Source organism: Platalea leucorodia, assembly GCF_965183815.1.
Source record: "Platalea leucorodia genome assembly, chromosome: Z".
NCBI lineage: Eukaryota > Metazoa > Chordata > Aves > Pelecaniformes > Threskiornithidae > Platalea > Platalea leucorodia.
Genome location: NC_138858.1, coordinates 30699816 through 30719774, shown reverse-complemented (window position 1 = coordinate 30719774; position 19959 = coordinate 30699816). Strand labels below are relative to the sequence as shown.

The 19959-nt window shown below is 41.5% G+C and overlaps 1 protein-coding gene across 1 annotated transcript; it reads right to left on the bottom strand.

Moving 5' to 3' along the window:
- Positions 1 to 13557: 13557 nt before the first annotated feature.
- Positions 13558 to 19701, bottom strand: KCNV2 (potassium voltage-gated channel modifier subfamily V member 2; the record flags this gene model as incomplete). Its single annotated transcript, XM_082335400.1, has 2 exons — positions 13558 to 13833; positions 18262 to 19701. 2 exons carry the CDS (start codon positions 19699 to 19701, stop codon positions 13558 to 13560), a joined length of 1716 nt encoding a protein of 571 aa, XP_082191526.1.
- Positions 19702 to 19959: the final 258 nt, after the last annotated feature.

Genomic DNA, 19959 nt, shown 5'->3' with positions numbered 1-19959 from the left:
AAGCAGTGTATGCATTTGTAAATTAAATAATTTCTAAAACAACTTGTCTTGTTGTACTCTTTCTGTTTTGTGTGGTAAATGGTTGTTCTCAGAGATTTAAATCTCAAGAAGATTGAAGATCTAGTGGAAACTTCTGAACATGTAATCAAGAAGTTAAATCTTCCCTGATAACTTGCACAAAAATGTTTTTGAGTCTTGTTAAAATTTGCATGTATGTTATAGTTACCATAGAAACAGAAGCATCTGTTCTGGAGATATTCTTGTGTACTGGCAAATATACTTGTTCTTAATCGCCTTTCCTCCTGGTTTCCTCAAAAAAACAAGGCAGAAAAACAACTCAAGTCCCATTCTTACCCTGTGAAGGAGTGATTGAGGCTCTCATCCTTCAGGAACTAACAAGAATAGAATGAAAATAGTGGCGCTGACTATTTCAATGGAGCACAGTTTGCTTTTGTTTTTTAAGTCTTCTAAAAAGTACAGACTTTTAAGCCCTAATAAACTAGAGAGATTTGGGGGTTTTTTGGTGTCTTCCTTGTAATAGGGGAGGGATGAATTTACTTCTGCATAGTATCAAGTAAGTGTCCTATTGATTTCTGCTATACCTTATTTTGATCTAGAAGAATCAAGCCAATATTTTATTTTCTCATTTTAAGCAAAGGGAAAAAAAAAAAAAAAGAACCCACACTTTCTTGGTGAGGTATTCATACAACACCCTGGTGGTGTTCAATACCCTACTGATAGACTGATCCAAATAGAGGACCAAATTAATTAAAATTCCAACTGTAGGAATACTCTTTACAGTTGCTTAGCCTGATAGGTGTGGCTCCATTTTTAACAGCAGATAGTTAGCCATTATTTCTCCTAAGATACAGCTTCCTCAAAGTACAATGCAACTAACTGGAAGTTGCCAGTGGTTAAGTAAACTGGCTTAAGCTCCTGTATTTTACATACTTCAAATCAGTCTCATAAATTACTGACTTTATTGTCAGAGGTCATGATGCTCCACAACTACTCCTACAGTCCATCGGGAACTGCAGTGCTCAGCACCCATGAAAATCAGACTGCCCAGTTCGAGACTCAGACTTGCATGCTTAGCATGAGGTAAAATACTCTGGTTCTTTGGGAAGCACCTGTATGTATAGAGGTGCTGGAATTGCTAAGTACGTTTTCTAGATGTGTATGTTTAAGTCTAAGTAGTTTATCCAAAGCAATGAAATACATTGTTTCATCTCAATAAGTAATCTCTGGCTTCTCACTGGTCATGTCTAGGGCGAACATTTTTTAGTATAAAAAAATGACAAGATACCTGAATAGGCAAATTTTTAAAAAACATCATAAACCCAATTGTAACTCATAGTTTACTTAGGTTAATTTAAGCAGTAGATGAACATTATTGTTACGAGAAGTGTTTCTAACCTTGTTTCTGTTTGTTGATTTACTGATGCTTTGCTGACTGTGCTTCCCTCTAATTCCACCTAGGCTTATGAGTAGTAGTAAATACTTAATCGTTAATCCCAATTAGACCTGATTGGCACTGGCATTAAGTGTTCATGCTTGTAAACACATCTTCTCAGTTACTGAAGGTTGCAGCTCATTAGTTTCTGTAACAGGATTTTCTTTTGTGACAATAAAACAGATCATTTTAATTAGCAACAGATAATGAATTTAAACTGTAGTGAACTGTTCCTAAAGAAGTCTCAGTTACTGCCAAAAAACGCAGCCTGAATGAAATATGCAACAGATTCGTGACTGAATAATTACTCGTAGAGTAAAATGGGGAGGTGGGTGGAATCTGATACAGCCTTTCTCAATTTTCAGGTTATTGAGGGGAATAAGCTAATGCTTAGAATCTTGCACAGACATATTTCCAATCAAGAGAATTAAAGGGGGCAATGAAAGTCAGTCATAGCTAAAGATAGATATTAATAAATTGAATAGCAAAAAGCTGTGTAAGAATGTCTGGTTATGTGAATCTGATTTGATGCTTTGATTGCATGCTTTAATTCTGGTTGCTTTAACTGAATGTCTACCAGGCAGTTTATTTGCATTTTTGAGACTGTGTATATGATTTATTTTAAATTATGTGTAGTAATTTGGAGTGACTTACTACTAATTTTCCTTACCACAAATTGAGAAATGCCACTCTTGATTAAGTAGACATCAGTTAAGGTTATGCTAAAGATGCCACTACTTTCCTACCAGAACATAAATTTTACTGTCAAGGTACGTCTTTAATATCAGTTGAAACCAAATTCTGAAATAGCCTAATGGAAGGAGAGGAAAAGGAGGTTACGGGGGGTACTAAAGACTGTTTCAGTGGCTTAAGGTGCTTCACAGAGTGGACTAATTTTTGCCACTGAAGAAGCTGGTTGGATGCAGTGCCGTTTCTGTCCCAGTCTGCTGTGGGTCTCTCTGTGACTGTGTGAAGGCTGAGAGAGAAATTGTTGGAAAGACTCTGAAGCAAAAGTATTTTTTTCAGTGTGTCCATTTTCTTTTGTTTGAAATGTACTTGGCAAGGACTTCTGCCTACTTTAGATTATCCAAACTGTTCAGGTTATTGACAATATCTTAATATAGCTAGCAGTATTTTTTTTATTGCCAAGAAGACAATGGAAGTGCACGTGCAGCAAGTAAGTGTCTGTCTGTGCCATTCACTCAGAAGAGAGGCTGTTCCAGGAATTATGGGGCTCTTGTTTTGAAGCTGTCATCCAGAGGTGAAGTGACTGTCCCCTTGGTCATCCAGAGCCAACACCTCTCACTTTCACTTTATGTAGCAGAAGTTGGAGAGTGAAGAGCCAATGTTTAATCATTGTGAATGCTAGGACAGTCTAGGACAGAAAAGGTGGTGATGATTATTTCATTTTTGGTTCTTAGAAGACAGCAGACCCTTTACCTTGGTAATAGTGTATATTATTGTGTAATAGTGTATTTCCCATTGCTTTGGAAACAGGGGTATACAGAGAGGTACTATTGCAACATAATACCTCTTGGTTTAAGGTATACAAAAGGACCAGCTTTCCCCTTTGCTGCTGACAGCAAGAGCTATCAAGACCAAGCAATGTTTCGCTTTTCTACTGACTCTCCACCAACTTAGCTTTTCTTCAAAAGCAGAAATTGTACACAGTCACTCTGAGTTTGTTTCTGAGTGCAGAACAAAGGACAAAGTGGGGTCAGCAGAAGATGTGGAATGATTGAAGTAGCTGGAAAAAAAGGGGGAATGCTTTGGGACAATATGCACATTGCAGGCAGACTGTGACCCGTAAGCTGTGAGATTTTCTTTCTTACTCCTGTCCATCTCCTGTCTAGTTGGGTTGTAGACTTGTCAGAATGGACACAAGGCCATATCTCTGTATGCACACCACTTGGCACTTAAAGGTTTCTACATAAGTGTTCTCTCTGTTCCTGTGGTACGTCTAAAAAAATTAAATATGGTACTAATGAAATTTTAAAAGTAGTGGGTTTTTTGTTTCTTACATCTTTGAAACAGATTCATGTCAGTGTTCATTGCATTAATCAAGACGCATTTCCTTCTGACTTCTTGGAAGCAATTTGTAGTGTCCATTAGACATTTTGCATTATCAAGTTCAAGATCATTGTTAAAACCTGTCCCTTTTGCCTCACTAGTGTGCACAGCATTCCTCAGCTGCTTTGTGAAAACGCAAAGGTTCATTTGCTCTAACTGTATTAGTCTTCCAGCACTTTTCCCCTGTTTTCTGCTTGGGGTTTAAAGCTCTTCTATCAAGTTGCTCCCTTACATGTTCCATTCTGTAAGTGGCACTTTCTTTCACTGTTAACAATTTTTCTTGTTGTTTAAAGCCCCTTTTCTTGTTTTCTGTGTCTTGCTTTGAGACCCTGGACTTTTAGGGTATGTAACTTTTTTCAAGATCTGTTAACGGTAGATACCATTGTACTAACCATCTGGTAAAGAGAAACAGGCATTACTGGGAAGGATTGCTATTTAAGAAATATGAATCTGTCATACTGTGTTCTTCACCTTTTCTCCAATCCCTGTAACTGCAAATTTCAGCAGTGCAAGCTTTCCTTGACATGACTTTTTCTTTTAAGTATCCTAACCCACTTCGCTGTAGCATCCAAGGTAGCAAGTGTCTATTTACAAGGTATACTAGGGAGAAGGACTGAAGGAAGGGAAAGCCACTGATGGCTGGAAAACATGCCGGGTAGACTCATAAATCTTAGTTATCAGCAGTAATTCCTTACATATGCCCAATTAACGTTATATATCTTTGTGATTTTCTCTTGCAATAGTCATGTATTTAAAGTTTCGTTGAAGGCCATGCTAGTCGAAGTGAGTTTAGTCATCTTGTCATCTGCTGTCATGGAAGATGGTTTTAATTGTTGGATTTTTATGCTCTTTCAATCAGAATATGTCTTACAAGTACACTTACGCTTTACAAAATATAAAAATCTTACAGATTCTCTAATTTGCCCTATCTTCCTCACAGCTGCTTCTGCCTGTCATTGCGGTAGCTTGTCAGTCTGTGCTAACTAGAGTGTGTCTACATGGATTACATCTTTTATTAGAATAGTGGGACAGTCATAAAAAGCTTTTGGAGGGAGCCGACAGGAGCTCTGGGTATACAGGCACATATGACCATGTGCTAGAAGCAGTGAACTAAGAAGTCATCAGGAGGTTTTTCTCTGTTTGTAAAACAGATACAAACAAGATACTTGCAGGGCAAAAAAAATACCAAGGCTTTTCATTTTAAAGGTGTACTGATTTATAAGCATTCCTGATAAAACATTTTTTGTGGAAAAAAGTAATAAGGGAATATGAGAATTGGTTCCATCTGTTGCATTAGTTAAAGTTTCTGCTCCCAGTGAGGGATTAGATGAAGAAGATAACATGCTGCAACACCTCCTATTAAGTCACCTTCATGGCATGGTGACAGCACCAGTTTTCATGGCAGTCAAAATCATTCCTGTAGTTGAAATGCTTTCAAAGACTGTTTTACCAACTGTTGCCATCAGTTTTTCCAGTTAAGCATATTTTTTCTGTTTTTTCTCTGTTTATCTGAAGAGATAAAATATTTAGAACCTGTTTCAAATTCTAAGTCTTTTGATAGTGGGCAGTGAAAACAACAGGCAGTACCAATTTAAAGACATGCTTGAGAAATGTCTGAATGATTTGTCTTCACAAGAACTAAAAATGATTGATCTTGCAATTTTACATGTCAAGTTTCATGGTATTTTATTAGCCAAGGCCTGGGCATGAGGGAGCTACTGGGGTCTGCCTTCCAGAATTCGTGCTGCTTAGCAGCCTCCATGCAGCTCAAGTGATTTCCCTTTAAAATGTCCTCATCAATGACAGATGCCAAACATAATGTTGTATTTCCTATTTTACACAGCATCATGCCCAAGTTGGAGGACTTTTGCTTTCACAGATGATGATTCAGCTTCACACCATCTGAGCATTTGCCTCTTTAGTTTGCTGCTTGGGTGTTATGAAGTGCACATTGGAACCAGCCCTTGAGATGAACAGTGTTACTGACAAAGCAAATAGAATAAGCACCATAACTGCATCTCAAGTTTCCTGTTTTCTTCTGCTTCAGGTGCACGTCGAGTGTCTGCCGTTGGCTGTGCTTTGTCCTTAATCGTGGTATGGTGCACTAAGGTGGAAAATTTGTGTGTGCATTGTCTGTTCTCAGGCAGTGTGATGCTGCCCAGATTGCAATTGCTGCAATATGTAGGCCTTGCTTTCTAACAGGTAACTTGCACTGGGTGGCAATACCTGAGAAGCTTTTATTTGTTGTTGTTGTTTTAACTAGTTTCCCATATAAAGGGGTTTTTTTGTGAAAATGAAACGAGATAAGCAATGTAAGTTTCATTAAATCAAGCTTACATTTAGATTATTTTCTTAATAATAATAGAAATATAATAATGAATGAAGCCCAAAGCATGTTATCTTTGCAAAGGGAAAGTGTTGAGTTAGCACTGGACTAACCACTGTTTTACTCAGGACCATGAACAGAAACCATGTTTATACATGAAAACTTCTTTTGAGGCAGGTATGCAAAGTGCCTTAGGATAACGCACTAACACAGTGAATCTGCATCTGTAATGGTGAGCTTTATCACAGAGAGCGGATCTGACTTGTTTGGAAAGTGAATTTTGTGGTAGAATTTGAATAAAGAGCGGAGGTGACAGTCTGCACAGAGAGAAACTTAAGAAGAAGGCAGGTGTGTAAGTGGTCTCCTGTGGCATACCAATAAACTAAAGCTGTAAGCAAGCAGGTATTTGCAGATTTCTGAGGGGGGAGGGATTGGGGGAAAATAACTTGTTGCAGAAGGAAAGATGCCTTTGAAAAGCAATGCCAAAGCGAACTGCAGTGGGACGATGCAAGTGTAACAGCAGTATTACAGCTGTGTAAGAGTAGCGGAGGCCTGTGGAAAAAGATAAAGCAGGAATGCTGTGCTTAAAACCTTGTGTGCCTTTCTTTCTTCTCCTTCAGCCCCTCAGTTGATCTAATAAATGTGATTTTGAATCCAGCAGCTTGCCTGCTGCAACATGAGTCAGTAGTGTTTTTTCCTTCTGCCTCTGAACAGAAGGTGCTGCATCCCTCTCCTTACAGCAGCTCTGGCATTTGTCAGGCTATTTGCCAAGTTGATTCAGTTCACAAACCAGTTAGAGATTTGTGTGTTGTGTTGTTGAATTAATTTCTATTAGTGAGCTGATAAGATTCACTAAACAAAGGGGAACCTGCCTGAACACCAGAGCACAAGCTAAGCAGCAGTGTTGCATGGTAAGGCAGAAAGAAGTCTGACATTAGCCAGAAGCCAGCCTTCCCTTTGCAAGGGATCAAATTGATCTTCTAGGTTGGCTGAGCCACATGATGAAACTTGTATTGCAAATTTGTTTATAAAATGGCACCATTCTCTCTTCACTGCATGGAGATTTCGAGGAACATGCATTGTACTGCATGGAAAAAAACATCGAGAAAATCAGCATTATTTTAAGTCTGCCATGCCTCAAAGTGGAATGACAATTGGTTGAGACCTGTGTTTTGATTGCTTGTGTTAAATCTGGTCAATAAAAGCCTGGACAATACTCCCTATTCATCTAAAACAATCCATTCAATCTACAGCTAAGGTAACTTCATCTTGAACTTTCACATTTCCTGACTAATTTTCTGGTGTTGAGTGATGATATTTTTGTTTGCTTAAACTGTTCTAGAAATATGCAGACCAAGTATTAAACATATCCTGACATCATCTAGATCTGCCTAGAATCACTCCTCTTTTTTTGTAGTGACTTTTGGGGAACATTTTAGGCATCGGAGCTGTCTTTTAGAAACAAAGGGAATGGGGAAATTCATCTCCAGTGTAATTAATGTGGCATTAGATTGAAGATTCATTTAGTCCATAGTGACGATAATACAGATTTTGCAGTACAGATTAAATTTTACGCTGTTGTAAACACTCTTGCTGACAGGACTCCAGGCTTTTGGTACGCTCTGTGCCTGTGCAGCAGAGCTAGCTAACGTAGCAGGTAGCAGGCACTAGCTATTTTTAAGGAAAAGGGGCATCTGGCAGCCTGTAACCTCTGGGCGGCAGCAGTGAACAATTTTGCGACTGTACTTTCCACAAGGATACCCAGTTGCTTTGCCCCTCCTTACAGGGCGTTGCAGCCCCTCACCACAGCGGGACGTGCTGTCGCAACCTGTGTGTGATTTCCTGAATTTTCATAAATTTCTGGAACTTGTTGTGTTGGGGGGGTTTTGTTGGTGTTTTTTGGTTGTTTTTGTTGTTGCTGTTTGTTTGTTTGTTTGTTTGTTTTACCTTCCTGTTTGTCTACCCAAATGAAATATTTGGATGTTAAGATATTTAGAAGTCAGACCTGCCTGACCCTCAAGACTTGGCTGGAGCAGGCTTGAGTAGCAGGCTTGAGGAGCAGGCTTGAGGAGCATGGAGTCCCTTTGATGTCAGTGCGGATCTGGCTTATGCCAGGGCTTGATCACAAAGACTTCACCTCAGAGCCCAGCCTTTCTGTTATGGGTGGGCTGTTGCATTCATCTGCACTCCATGCCTTCACCTCCATATGTAGTTTTTGGTAAGAAAAAAAGATGTGTAAGTAAGTGTCCTACTGAGCAAGGCTGTTCTTATATGGGTATTGAAAAATTCTGCAGACAGACATCGTCAGTAACAGTGCTAGCTGGTTTTAGCCATGTAGGCTATGTTAGCTCTGCAGCCAAAGCAGGTTCTGCCTTCTCTTTGCCAGCTTCCTCTGCCAGAACCGGCGAAGGAAATAATAGTGTTGCACGGGTATGTGGTGGCCTGAAGAACAGTTATTAGTGGTAGTAAAAGACTGACTTTTAAGTATGGTACTTGTTTATCCTGTTATTAATAAGGAGGAAATGCTTTTGCTTATAAATGGAGGAAATCTGCTTCAGAAGTTAGAATGACAGTACGGAGTCATTTTATAGAGTAGAATTAGACTCTGACAAGTTTTATTTAAAAACCTTGATAATCTCTATGTCAGGGGCTACCTGTAGAATGCTTTAATTTTTCTCAGCATATTTCCATTAAATTACCTAAGTACATAAAAAGCTAGTAACTGTGACCTTTCCTTTTTTCAATCCAAGGTAAAGAGCTGGATTACAGTCAAATGCCATGTAATTTCTCTACTACTGAATAAAGAAGTTAATAAAGGTTTTGTAAATAGCAGATAAGCATGAATCAAATATTTTTGCACAACATAAAAACAGAATATTATAAACAGTCGAAGCTATTTTTTAAGCAAGGAGACAATTTTTCCTTCCTAAGCTTATTGATAGTCATTATTTTTCTCCAAAAACTTTGAAGTATACCTAGTTTATAATCTTTAAAATTATACATATTTAAAGACTGAATATTACTATTTGCCTTAGAAGCCTGGGAATAGCACCAGATGCCTATTAGTCTGTGGCTTACTGTAGCTGCCCCTTTAAGTGCTATCTTTCTGAATGAGAAAAGCAAACAGCTGCTGAATTGCATTGAAAAAGTGATGTTCTTCTAAGACAACGATTTGTGCAAAAGCATATTCTAATTGGAATTCTTTCCACTATCTCACGTAGGGACAGACTCTTTAGATTTCTACCGCCCCCACTCCTATTTTTTCTTTTTTTTTTCTTTTTTTCTTTTTTCTAATTTTTCTCCCCCCCCCCCATAATTTCCAGGCCTAAAATGAGTAGAAGAAACAACACGTAGTTGCCCTAAACTGAAGCCAGGCCATCCAGATAAATTGAGGGTTTCTTTGTCTACCAGAGACAACATGTTTGCTAAGTCTGTAGTGAAACATATAGAACATATTTTCCTTCTCCTTCCGGGGCTCATTAATATCTGCAATTAGGTAAAATAGAAGACTTTAGCATGGCCACATTCAAAGAGGTTTCTAATTTCTCAGTGGTTTGAGAATCCTCCATCCTGTTTCTGCAAAAACTTAGCTATGCCAAATTAACATCTCATAAAACAAGCCCTATCTACTTTAGCTTTAATTGTATTGCTCATCTTTGTTGTGTTTAAGCATATTTTCCCTTGATGCAGTTATTTTGAAATCCTTTGATTGTCAAAGCACTGTGGCATTCAAGTAAGCAAGACAATCACAGCTCTCCTGCATTATTTTTGGATCTCATCATGTGTACCATTTGACTGTTTCGTTTGAGTAATCTAGGGACAGTGATGATGCCACTGAAAGTTTTAGTGAATGTGGCAGAACAAATTAACTGAGAGTCCTTCTCAGAAGGAACCATTGTGTCAACAAAAAAACGGCAAAAGTCTGCATCCTACTTCAAAACCAGCTGATATGGGTTTGCACAGCCTTCTGCAGGTTGTCAGAAGTTTGTTCTGTGGGAGTATGAACTCCTTCCTTCCTCTGAGCTGGCTGGAGGTAGGAGCCTTGAACAGGCTCTCAACAGGGGGAAAGGACCTTGTGGGAGAACCTTGCTAGTAGCCGTCCACAGAAAATGCGGGTACTGACAGAGCTTTGGGCATTTGGGGCAACATATAGCTGGTATAGCGGTACTTCAACTTTAGGCATACTCTTTCCCATTGAAATGCACAGACTTACGCTTGTCACCCCTAAAATAAGATTAGTGAAGCCACAAGGCAGAAAGCTGCATAAGGTAATCCAGGCAAGAAAATGATGAGTCTTTGAAAAAAAAAAAAAACCAAAACCAAACCAAACACTAACTTCTAGTTTGCTGGAAAATGCCTTACTCCACTGAAGACCCATTCACCTGCTGAATGCAGCAGGGCAGGTGAGCCAGGTATTACAAAACAGAAAAACAGCAACTTTGAGTAGTCTTCTGCTTATTTCATGTGGCGGTAGCTGGACTTCTGTCCTCCAGACTGCACGCTTCTACCATGCGTCTTGTGTCAGCTCTAGCATTAGTCAGAGCTCTCTAAATTGAGCTGGGTCACAAACTAATCAAGAATCTAATTCTCTTCCCCCAAACTATCACATCTCTGTGTTGAGTCAGTGCACAGGGGAATCAAAAAGTTACCAAAGCTGCCATCAGTGAGACAGTGATGGTGAGCTGAGCTGCCTGAGGAGTGATGGCCTCCGTGTTCAGAGTACCCAGATATGACCTGGTGGTACTAGATACAATGTCTTCTTCTCCTGAGGGGACAGAAATTGGTCTCCTCCGTGTCAGGAAGAGTTTTGGCCCATGGTCATTAGCTTGTAGGGTACTCTAAATAAGAGGTTTGCCTTTGTGTGGCTGCAGTATGTGGAGACTGACTCTGAAGTCCTTCCAGACTAAATCCTTCAACCAAATATTGCTTGGGTCAGAGGAGAGTGAGTGTTTGAGAAGATATTGCTGCTTGGTCAGGGTATTTTCATAACTCTATTGAAGCAGGGCCTGTGACCCACACTTCTCCACCCAGCTGAGTGCTGCAAACACCAAGCTGTACCGTCCTTCTTTTACTGTCACCTGGCAGGTCATTATTTACTTGGTGCAAAGTGGAACAGCTTCAGCTAGAGGGGTAGGAGAGACCCACTCCAACCTGTATTCGAGCAGTTAGAGCAGTACTACGGGACCTGTGCATTAAAATTTTTTGAACAGATAGGAAAGCACTCGCTGAGGACATTCAATTCCGACTCCTGACTAAAAGAGAACAGTCCTTTTTCTCCTGCTTGTATTTTGTGTGGAAAGCCTATTCTCTTACATGTCTTGAAGAACATCTACTTGAATGGGTCCTGCATGTGAGGCAAGGGGTATGGAAAATGAGGCTGGTGATTTGTGTCAAGTCTGAGGCTATGAGGAAGTCCAGCCTCAGCAGATTAAGTGCTCAGGCTCTGGATTTTTCTAGGTGGCAAGAAGCCGCTGAGCTTGACATGCAAGGCTGAGCATCTGCATCCCGTCTGATGGTACATGCTGAAGTACTGATTCCTTCAGACAAGGAAATTAATTTAGGGTGTCCCATATCTGGGAAAGTTGGGTAATCACCAACATTTAGGTCCTTTTAATGGATCTAACCCAAGCTGCATGTTGAAAATAAAGCACTGTTGTGTTTTTGCATGCTTGTAACCTGCTACCTCATTGAACAGCAGTGAGGTCTCAGAGAGAGGCTTCCTGTGGTTTCAGGAAGATCCTCGTCCTGTTGTTGCTGTGCAGAAGGGCCATGCAAATTCATATCATCCCTAGAGCCAACGTAAAGCAGCTATTCTTCTCAGTGAGAGCCAGGATTGTGCCTGCTGCATTGTGTGCAGTCCAGAACAGCAAACATCTATCACATTCAACTCCCAGGGCTCAGCTGTGCCTTAAAGGCATGGTTTAGCTTTTAACAGAGCTGATCAGCACACAATGTGCTGACTGTCATTCCTAAAGAACAAAATGACAGATGGGCTTATGATACGTTTGTCTGGAGGTAGAGAAAGAGAAGAGCAACTTGGTTACTAATTACCTTCTCACCATTGAAAGGAGAAATGTCCCTATGCTTGACACAATTTGCATGGACATAGCAAAATTAATGAACTTTTTCACCCTCAGCTGTCCCAAGAGTGAGCTTCACACCATTGTATCCAGTGTGGCTCTGAGATTTGAATGCAGCCATTTGCATTCAGCAGGGCAGCACAGACACAACGTGAGAGTTCAAGAATTTTAAAATGCATCTCTGCCATCAGACGGTTTTGCAGCAAGAGTGCTGCTGAGTAACAGCCATGGGTCGTATCAGTGACTGTTACCATCGCTTCTTTTTGTTACCCTTTTTTTTCACACTATTTGTATCTGAGTATCAATAAAATAACTATTCTTTCAGATCTATCATTCAGGTTGCTATTTCTAAACTGGTATGGCTGCTCTTACGTAAAAAGAATACTCCTGATGATATGCTGCAAACTAATACATGAAACTCTGATTTCATTTAATTGTTGCTGTTGTTGTTGTTGTTACTAGTTGCGTAGGTTTTGGAGTGAGTTTCTGACACATGAGAAATTGCATCCAGCTGTGCAAGAAGGCTTAGTAACCTTAGCAAGTAAAGTACCACTGGGGGGTGAGCTAAGGTGTCAGAGTTGTGTCTTTAATGGCTGTATGTACCAGACAAAGTATCTTGACTTCAAATTATATTTAAAATTGGTTACAGATAACTGCTGATAAGATCCAATGTATGAAAAGTCTTTATGAGATATTATCCATTACATGTTTCATTTGATTATTTTTTTTAATACTGCTTTAACTCTTACGTCCTGTAACAGGCCTGCTATTATCTAACAATTCAATAAGTAGATACATTAAATGCTGTAAAATAAATTTAGTTTATCACTTAATCCTCTACTTAAAGAAGGTTTTGGTTTGTAAATATTTTCAAAACTGATCAGTGTCATTTATCAACTCAGACTCCAGACTTCTTCACTAGTTCTTGGCATAATGAAAGATGATGGGGGGGGGGGGGGAGGTACTAAAAGCAGTGTGTTGCTTGCCTAGGTATGAAAATGGGAATCATTCACAGGACTGCATTTAAAAAATAAAATTGGGACAGTGAAGCATAGCTATCTAACAGTGGAAACAGAAGCTGAAATCTTAAGGAGTATTGATGCTGCTAATATTCAGGTAAACACTCTAGGCTGTTTTCCTGGTTTTGAAAGCTAGTGCAAAACCAGTATCAGCAATGCAGTCAGTATATTGGGTATTCTATTTGTTTAATTTTTGAAACTGCCTTGACAGCAGTGAGGTGGCTGACCCTTAATGGCAGCAATTTGTTTTCCTTTGGTTTGATTATGGTGGGTCTTTATGGTGGGTCTAATCAGTAGCAGGGGGTTACATCTTCATGTGGGTCTAATTCAGAGTTTCTGGGCGGTTAATCTGAAGAATGTAATTCCAGATAGTTGATGAGCACTTAAGTGCTGCTCACAGGCTGGCAAAGCCCAAAAAAAAAAAAAAACCTGTTGTTGTAATCTGAGCCTTTTTTCTTTGGAAAACAACTCCCTTCAAAACAGATTTCACTATCTACTTTTGTTACTTTTGGCCTTTTCAGTTTATCTTCAGTTAGCTTGGCTGATCTGTTTTTCTTCTTTGTCCTTCAGCTTCTCTGTTCCCTCCCAATATCCAAAGCACAAACTGTATCAGTGCTCTGACAAAGGGTGGGTTACAGCTTCTCCACAGCATTCAGATATTTTCTTCATGGCTCTCCGTGTGAAGTCCACCTTCCCCCTTTCTTTCTTGAGAGCTGTGTACTCGTAGGCCTTCAGCTTGCTGTAATAGTCTGAGAATTTGTTGTAGAGAATGGAGATGGGCATGCCATTCAGGATTATTCCAAACGCAATGCAGAGAAAAGCAAACAGGCGGCCAAGGTGAGTTTCTGGGCACATGTCTCCATACCCGACTGTAGAGATGCTGACCTACAGGCAAACCAACATTCACCTTATTAGCTGAGAAGAAACATACAAACAAATATTTTCAGGGATCAGGGACAATTTTAAAGCTAGCATTTTTTGCACTTTGCATCATAAATCTGAAATACTCTCTGCTGCCTTTTTTTCTGTACCGTCCATCTTATGCAAAAATCCCTAATTAAAAAAAATCCCTCTCATGCAGTAAAGAAAGACAACAGTCCAGTTTGACACCATTCAGGAGGATTTTTAAAAGCTTTGTCCTGCAGAGGAAATTTCCAAACAATTTCCACACCAGCCTGTCCAGAAGGTGGGTTTGCTCGGTTGCAGTGAGCAGATAGAGATGGCTCCCTCACCGTGCAAATCCGGTGGTAACTGCAGCCCTGCTCCCTCATTGTGTCCCTTGGAACAGATGCCCTGTGTCTAAATCCAGTGTGCTTATAAAACCCGGTATCTGGGGACTTATTCTGTCGGTTGTATTTTGAGTATTACCTCTGTTTGTCATATATATTTTAGGAACTAATGAAAAACACAAGAAAAGCTTCAGCTAATTGTGAAATGTATTTTTGTAATGCTTGCACTACAGGAAGAAGTGACCCAGGACTTCTGTGAAGTTTCTAGATAAAATCCCCTTTAATGGTTACATACCTACAAGGAGCTGTGGGAAAAATGAAGGTCTTTCTCTGTTGCCTGGAAGTTTTTGCTCGCAGTGTGTGCTCTCAACATATATATTTATAGTGCTAAATTGTTTGATCTTCCTGCTCAGCTGTACGTCAGAGGTTACAAAAGTAAGGTGTATGTGTGCCTTCAGTAGGGAACATTCCTGTTTGTTTTAGCTGACAGGTATACAGGTGGGAAAATTTTGCTGAATTCCCCTTTGAAGAAGGGTTTGGGAGTGGTTTAAATGTTTTTTTGTGGGAGTGATGGTATTTAGTATATCCGCTTTATAGGAGTCTGTACATTTGCCATCACATTGTCTACCTAGCTTCACAGACTTTTTTCTTCTCAGCCATCAGCATTTTCTGTTTTTAGCCTATGGATGTATGAAGGAACTGTGTTTTATATGGACCCGGTTACTATACCGAGTACTGCAATACTTTCTTTGTAAAATTAAGTTTCAAAAATTCAAGGATGTTTGCTTATGGGGATGCTACATATGAATTATGTACTCCCAAACAGTCAGCATAAAATAACTCCTAATTTATATATTTCCACTGCACACATCTTGATTGTTTATAATTTTTACATTTAGTAAATAGAACTTATTTTTCTCTGGCAGGTAAAACTTGCAGGCTTCTGCCATCTGGCACTTCCTAGTCTGTGGAAGGGATCTTTTTCAGCCCATGAATTTTATTTAATTTTTTTTCACAGTACCTCAACACACTGTATATATCTGTGAAACAGTAGTCTAAAACTTTGGCAGAAATAAACCACAGGCAGTAGGACTTTCACTGTAATGGCCTTGTGGCTTTAGCACTGAAATAAGTCTTTGGAAGGTCACGGTGTGCAGCCTGCCATCCTCTAACATGCTAAATAAAATGTTATTTCAAATGAAGAAAGCATTAGGATACATGAGACAGCACTGGGTAAGCACATTTGTAGGATGCACCTGGTGCTTCCTGTGGAATAAAAAGGATTAGTCACTTGGTTTAATGGAAATTAAGTCACTGGATTTGAATGATAATACAGGATAAATATCTCCAAAAATAAATACTGAGATGAAGGCAAGATGTTTATCTCTGCCAGCCAGGACAAAACCATTATCCTGTGATAAGGTTCTGTTCCACTGGCATAGTCTTCCACAACGCCTGTGACAGTTTGGGAGGGATACTTCTCCTCCTGTGTGTGTGAAACCATGACCGCTGTTGGATTTTAATGAAATTTGAGTGATCCAGATATCTTAAGTTTCACTCTTAAAGAATGAATAGGCTTTAAAAAGTGTTTTATGCTTTGGAATTGTAATGTGCATGCTACAGCTCCTCTTTTGGAGACATTTGCTCAGCTAAATAGGCCTTTTTCATGTAGTCATAGTCATATAGATTTCTTAGGAGTATCTAAATGATTGTGCTGTCATTGTCTTGCAGAAATGAGCCCTAAAGATTTTGTATATATCCTGCATGTTCAGAAAACAAAATATAAGGCTAATGTCCTTATTCTAGTAATGTATGAAGCACAGATTTTTTCATAACCTGTGTATATTACTTAAAGATGACCTGTGAAGGTCACATTACAGGATCCTTTATTCACTGATTTTTCCCTCCTTCCCATGCCCCAGCTGAAAGGATATTCAGCACATGTATATATGCATGTACATGTAGAAATGTCTACATGTGTCTGTAGGGCCAGTTTTTCTGCCATGCGCTGAATCACTACAAACATGTATATGGGAAATCACCACATCTCATCAGCTGTCACTGAACCACAAGTGCAGGTCATGGGCTCCCAGGGCTGCTGCCCAGGGAGCGACCTTGGATGGGTTGGGGTTGCTGTCCTGGGTGCCCCATATGCAGCTCAGTGCATCCGGTGCCTGCACTGATCAACCAGCATGAGAAGATCTGACTCCTTTCCAGTCCATTTGCATGGACTTCCTTCCCCAGGGAAGCGACTAGGACATAGCCAGTCCCATAGCCAGGCCCAGGGGTCAGAAGTGCTCCTGGGGCCCTGCCATAAACCTGGATTATGGAGGCCAGCATGAGCTGCTGCAAAATGAAATGTACATGATGACAGACTAGAACAAGCCTTAGAGTTATGGACAGCTAAGTTATGGGCCCTTTGCCTTCTCTCAGCACCTGCAACTTCTAGCTACCCTCTGATTTGATTGAGGCTGGTATAGCTGTGCATATCTTCTGTAGCATAACAGAGCTCTTGTTTTCCAAGCTCTGAAATGCTGCAGGCAGCAGCACAGGCAGGGCTTGACTTCCCCCTCTCCCCAATGCCCTTGATAAAACCACCCCCCTCCCTGCCAAAACGTTGCTTTAAAAGTCATAATTGTGAAACTGCCATACTTGTGCATGAATATTATCTGTTAAGCATTTACTTACAGCCTGCAACTCCCTCTTCATTGTCTGCTAGTCCTGATAAACCCAGAAGTGTTTCTTTTGTCTTCACAGCTCACCTTGAAGGATATAACTATCATTGTGATCTCACGATAGTTTGAGAAGTATTGGTTAGCCTTCTATAAGTGAATGTATGTCCGTCCTTGGGTGTTAATGAAATCCAAGTCTGGAGTTGAACTGCTTCCCAAATCCTTTAGAGGTGAATTCCGAGTTTGGGATGCTGGAACATTGCCAGAGCCAGAAGGCATTTAAGCAAGGTGGAGGACTTTAAACTCTCACAGCTCTGTGTTCCCAGCAAAATCTTCATGCCCCTGAAAGATATGAACCCAACAGCCCGGAAAATGCTGCCTCAAAAACACTCCTCCACATAACACAGTACAGTACAGGCCTGTGATGCTTCAGACCTCTCAAGGACACATACCCAAATGCCTTAGAGCACTAACCCAGTGGCAGTCTCTAGAAACGAGGTCATTCTGTCTTCATTTCTGAGGCTTGTCAGCTGAAACTCAGCCATTTACCCCCACTCCAAGTGCTTGGGATCAGACTAGAATCACACTCTTTCTGGCAGAGGTTGCAAAAAAAGATTCAAGGTGACATTAACCAGCTCTCAGTACTGACTGATGTGGGATTCAAACCAGTGACCTAGATGTAGAAGGCAGTTTATCCCATTACCAACCCCTTGAGCCATTCTGCTTCATTCTGTGTTTATTCCTCTGCAAGTCTGGCATGGTATAAATAACTGCCGATGTTTTGTGTGTGTGCAGATATGTGCCTTTTAGGCGTGCCATCTAAGGAACAGAACACAATCTCTTGTGTAAAATAACTGTTCGTCCTAATGCATTTTTAATGGCCAGAGCTCTGGGACAGTTTTGGCTTTGCAAGTTTGAGTGATCAGACCATAGTTAATAAACTACGTCTCATCAACTTGCAGTTGTATGACAGGTCAGAGCAGCTCTGCAAAAAGAAGAATGAAAATCCTATGTCTACCTGCAACCAGCTAGCCTGATGCAAGCTTTTTTTTTTTTTCCTTTTTTTTTTTTGGCAACACTGACAATGGAACTAAATGGGGAAATGCTTTTCTTTCCTGTCTCTTTGCCCACTTCTTCTTTAAAAGTGCAAGTACTGTCTGCATTTGGTCGGACAGGAATTTCAGCAATGTCTGCCTGATTAAGCCTTGATTTAAGCTTACAACAGAGGTGAACGAGTGCATGTGCGTGTGTGCGTGAGCGAGTGCATATGCCCTGTAAGCTCAGAATTCGGAGCAGATGTTCGCTGATCTGAGCCTGCTGTTTTCAAGACTGTCTGTGACTCTAGCAAGGAAGGGGAGGGGAAGGGAGGGAGGGTCTCTGGCTACTCAGCAAGGTGAGATGTGTTTACTTACGGCAGCCCACCACCAAGCATGGGGAATGCTGGTGAAGTTGGTACTGGAGACATCATGCTCCACTGTGTAGACCATGGCAGAGAAGGCGAAGATGCCCATGGCAATGAAGAGCAAAAGGCAGCCCACCTGCTGGTAGCACTGGCGCAAGGTAAAGCCGAAGGCACGCAGCCCTGTGGAGTGGCGGGCCAGCTTGAGGATGCGGAAGATGCGCATGAGGCGCATGATGCGAAGCACTTGTCCCACCTTGCCCACCCTTCCCACCTTCTCAATATCATGCTCGTGCTGAGAGCCCCGACCTCGGGGCTGGTCATCATCAGCAAAGCATTCAAGCAGCAGCTGCAGGTAGAGGGGCAGGATGGCAATGAGGTCTACTGCATTGAGGGCGCTGCTGGCAAAGCGGCGCAGGTCTGGGGTGGAGACCAAGCGCAGCAGGTACTCCAGTGTGAAGAATGCAATGCACAGGGTCTCAATGTGCTCCAAGACAGGCCGGTTCTCCCCGCTCTTCCGGTCTACCTGCTGCATCTCCTCCACTGTGTTGAGTGCCAGAGCCACCACAGAGATGAGCACAAAGAAGCTGGAGGCCACTGCCATCACCTTGGCAGTGACAGAGGAGAAGGGCTTCTCCATGAGGTTCCAGAGACGCCAGCGCTGGGGACCATAGTAGCGCATGTGGTGGAAGAGCTGCTCATTCTCCTGAGCCTCTGCCTGGGAGCGCAGCTCACGCTGGACTTTCAGCTGCTCGCTCAGCTCATCACGGCGCTCCTCGAAGCAGATGCGGCAACAGCGAGGTGTGTATTTGAGCCGCACGCCCCAGTAGCTCAGCTCCTCCAGGAAGCTACGGGGGCACAGCTCATCCCGCACACGCAGCACCCCAGAGGCGTAGAAGTTGTACACCAGCTGGAAGACGGCTGGGTCCCGGTCAAAGAAATACTCATCTACCTGGGCAGCGTAGTCATCGCACAGGCCCAGCTGGCAGCGACGGTCAGTGGAGGTAGCCAGGCGGCCCAGGCGGGTCTTGGGATAGATGGCCACTGCCTGGTAGGTAAGGCGGTAGCTTTGGCCGCCAACATTGATGTTCAGCATAGACGAAGTGGAAGCCGTGGCCGGGGCTCCAGAGGAAAGGGCAGGAGAGCAAGGAATGGATGATGAGGGCTTGTTTTCTCCCTCAAATGTGTCTCCACTTGGCCATTTTCCTTGTTCTTTCTCTTCCTCTTCCTCATCTTCATCGTCCACATAATAGTTGTAATTTCCCTCAGGTCCCAGGAGCAGTAGGGGTTGGGAGTTCAATGGAGTGGTAGCAGAAAAGCCACTCTGCTTGCCCACATGCATGCCTTCGTTATCCTTCCCCTTGTCAGGCTGCGGGAGGACATTTGGTGATTCCCTCTCTCTGCCTCTATGTTTCAGGAAAGGAAACTGTTGCTGCATGTTAAACTGCAACATACTACTTTTCCTTACTCTTCTCCCTTCTTTGCATTCACCTGATCAAGGAATTAACACCAGTCCTTTCCAACACTACAAAGGCTGACAATCCTGTTTTCTTCTCTCTTTATCTCGGTAGTATCACACACAGCAGCAGTTCTGCATTTTTCTTCCTGCCAGCCACCACTCCAGTTGTTGTGAAAGCTCCGTGTGTGATATAGACACATGAAGACTGCTGTTGACTGTTTTAATCTTGCTGACAGGGAAGATCTGAGTGCT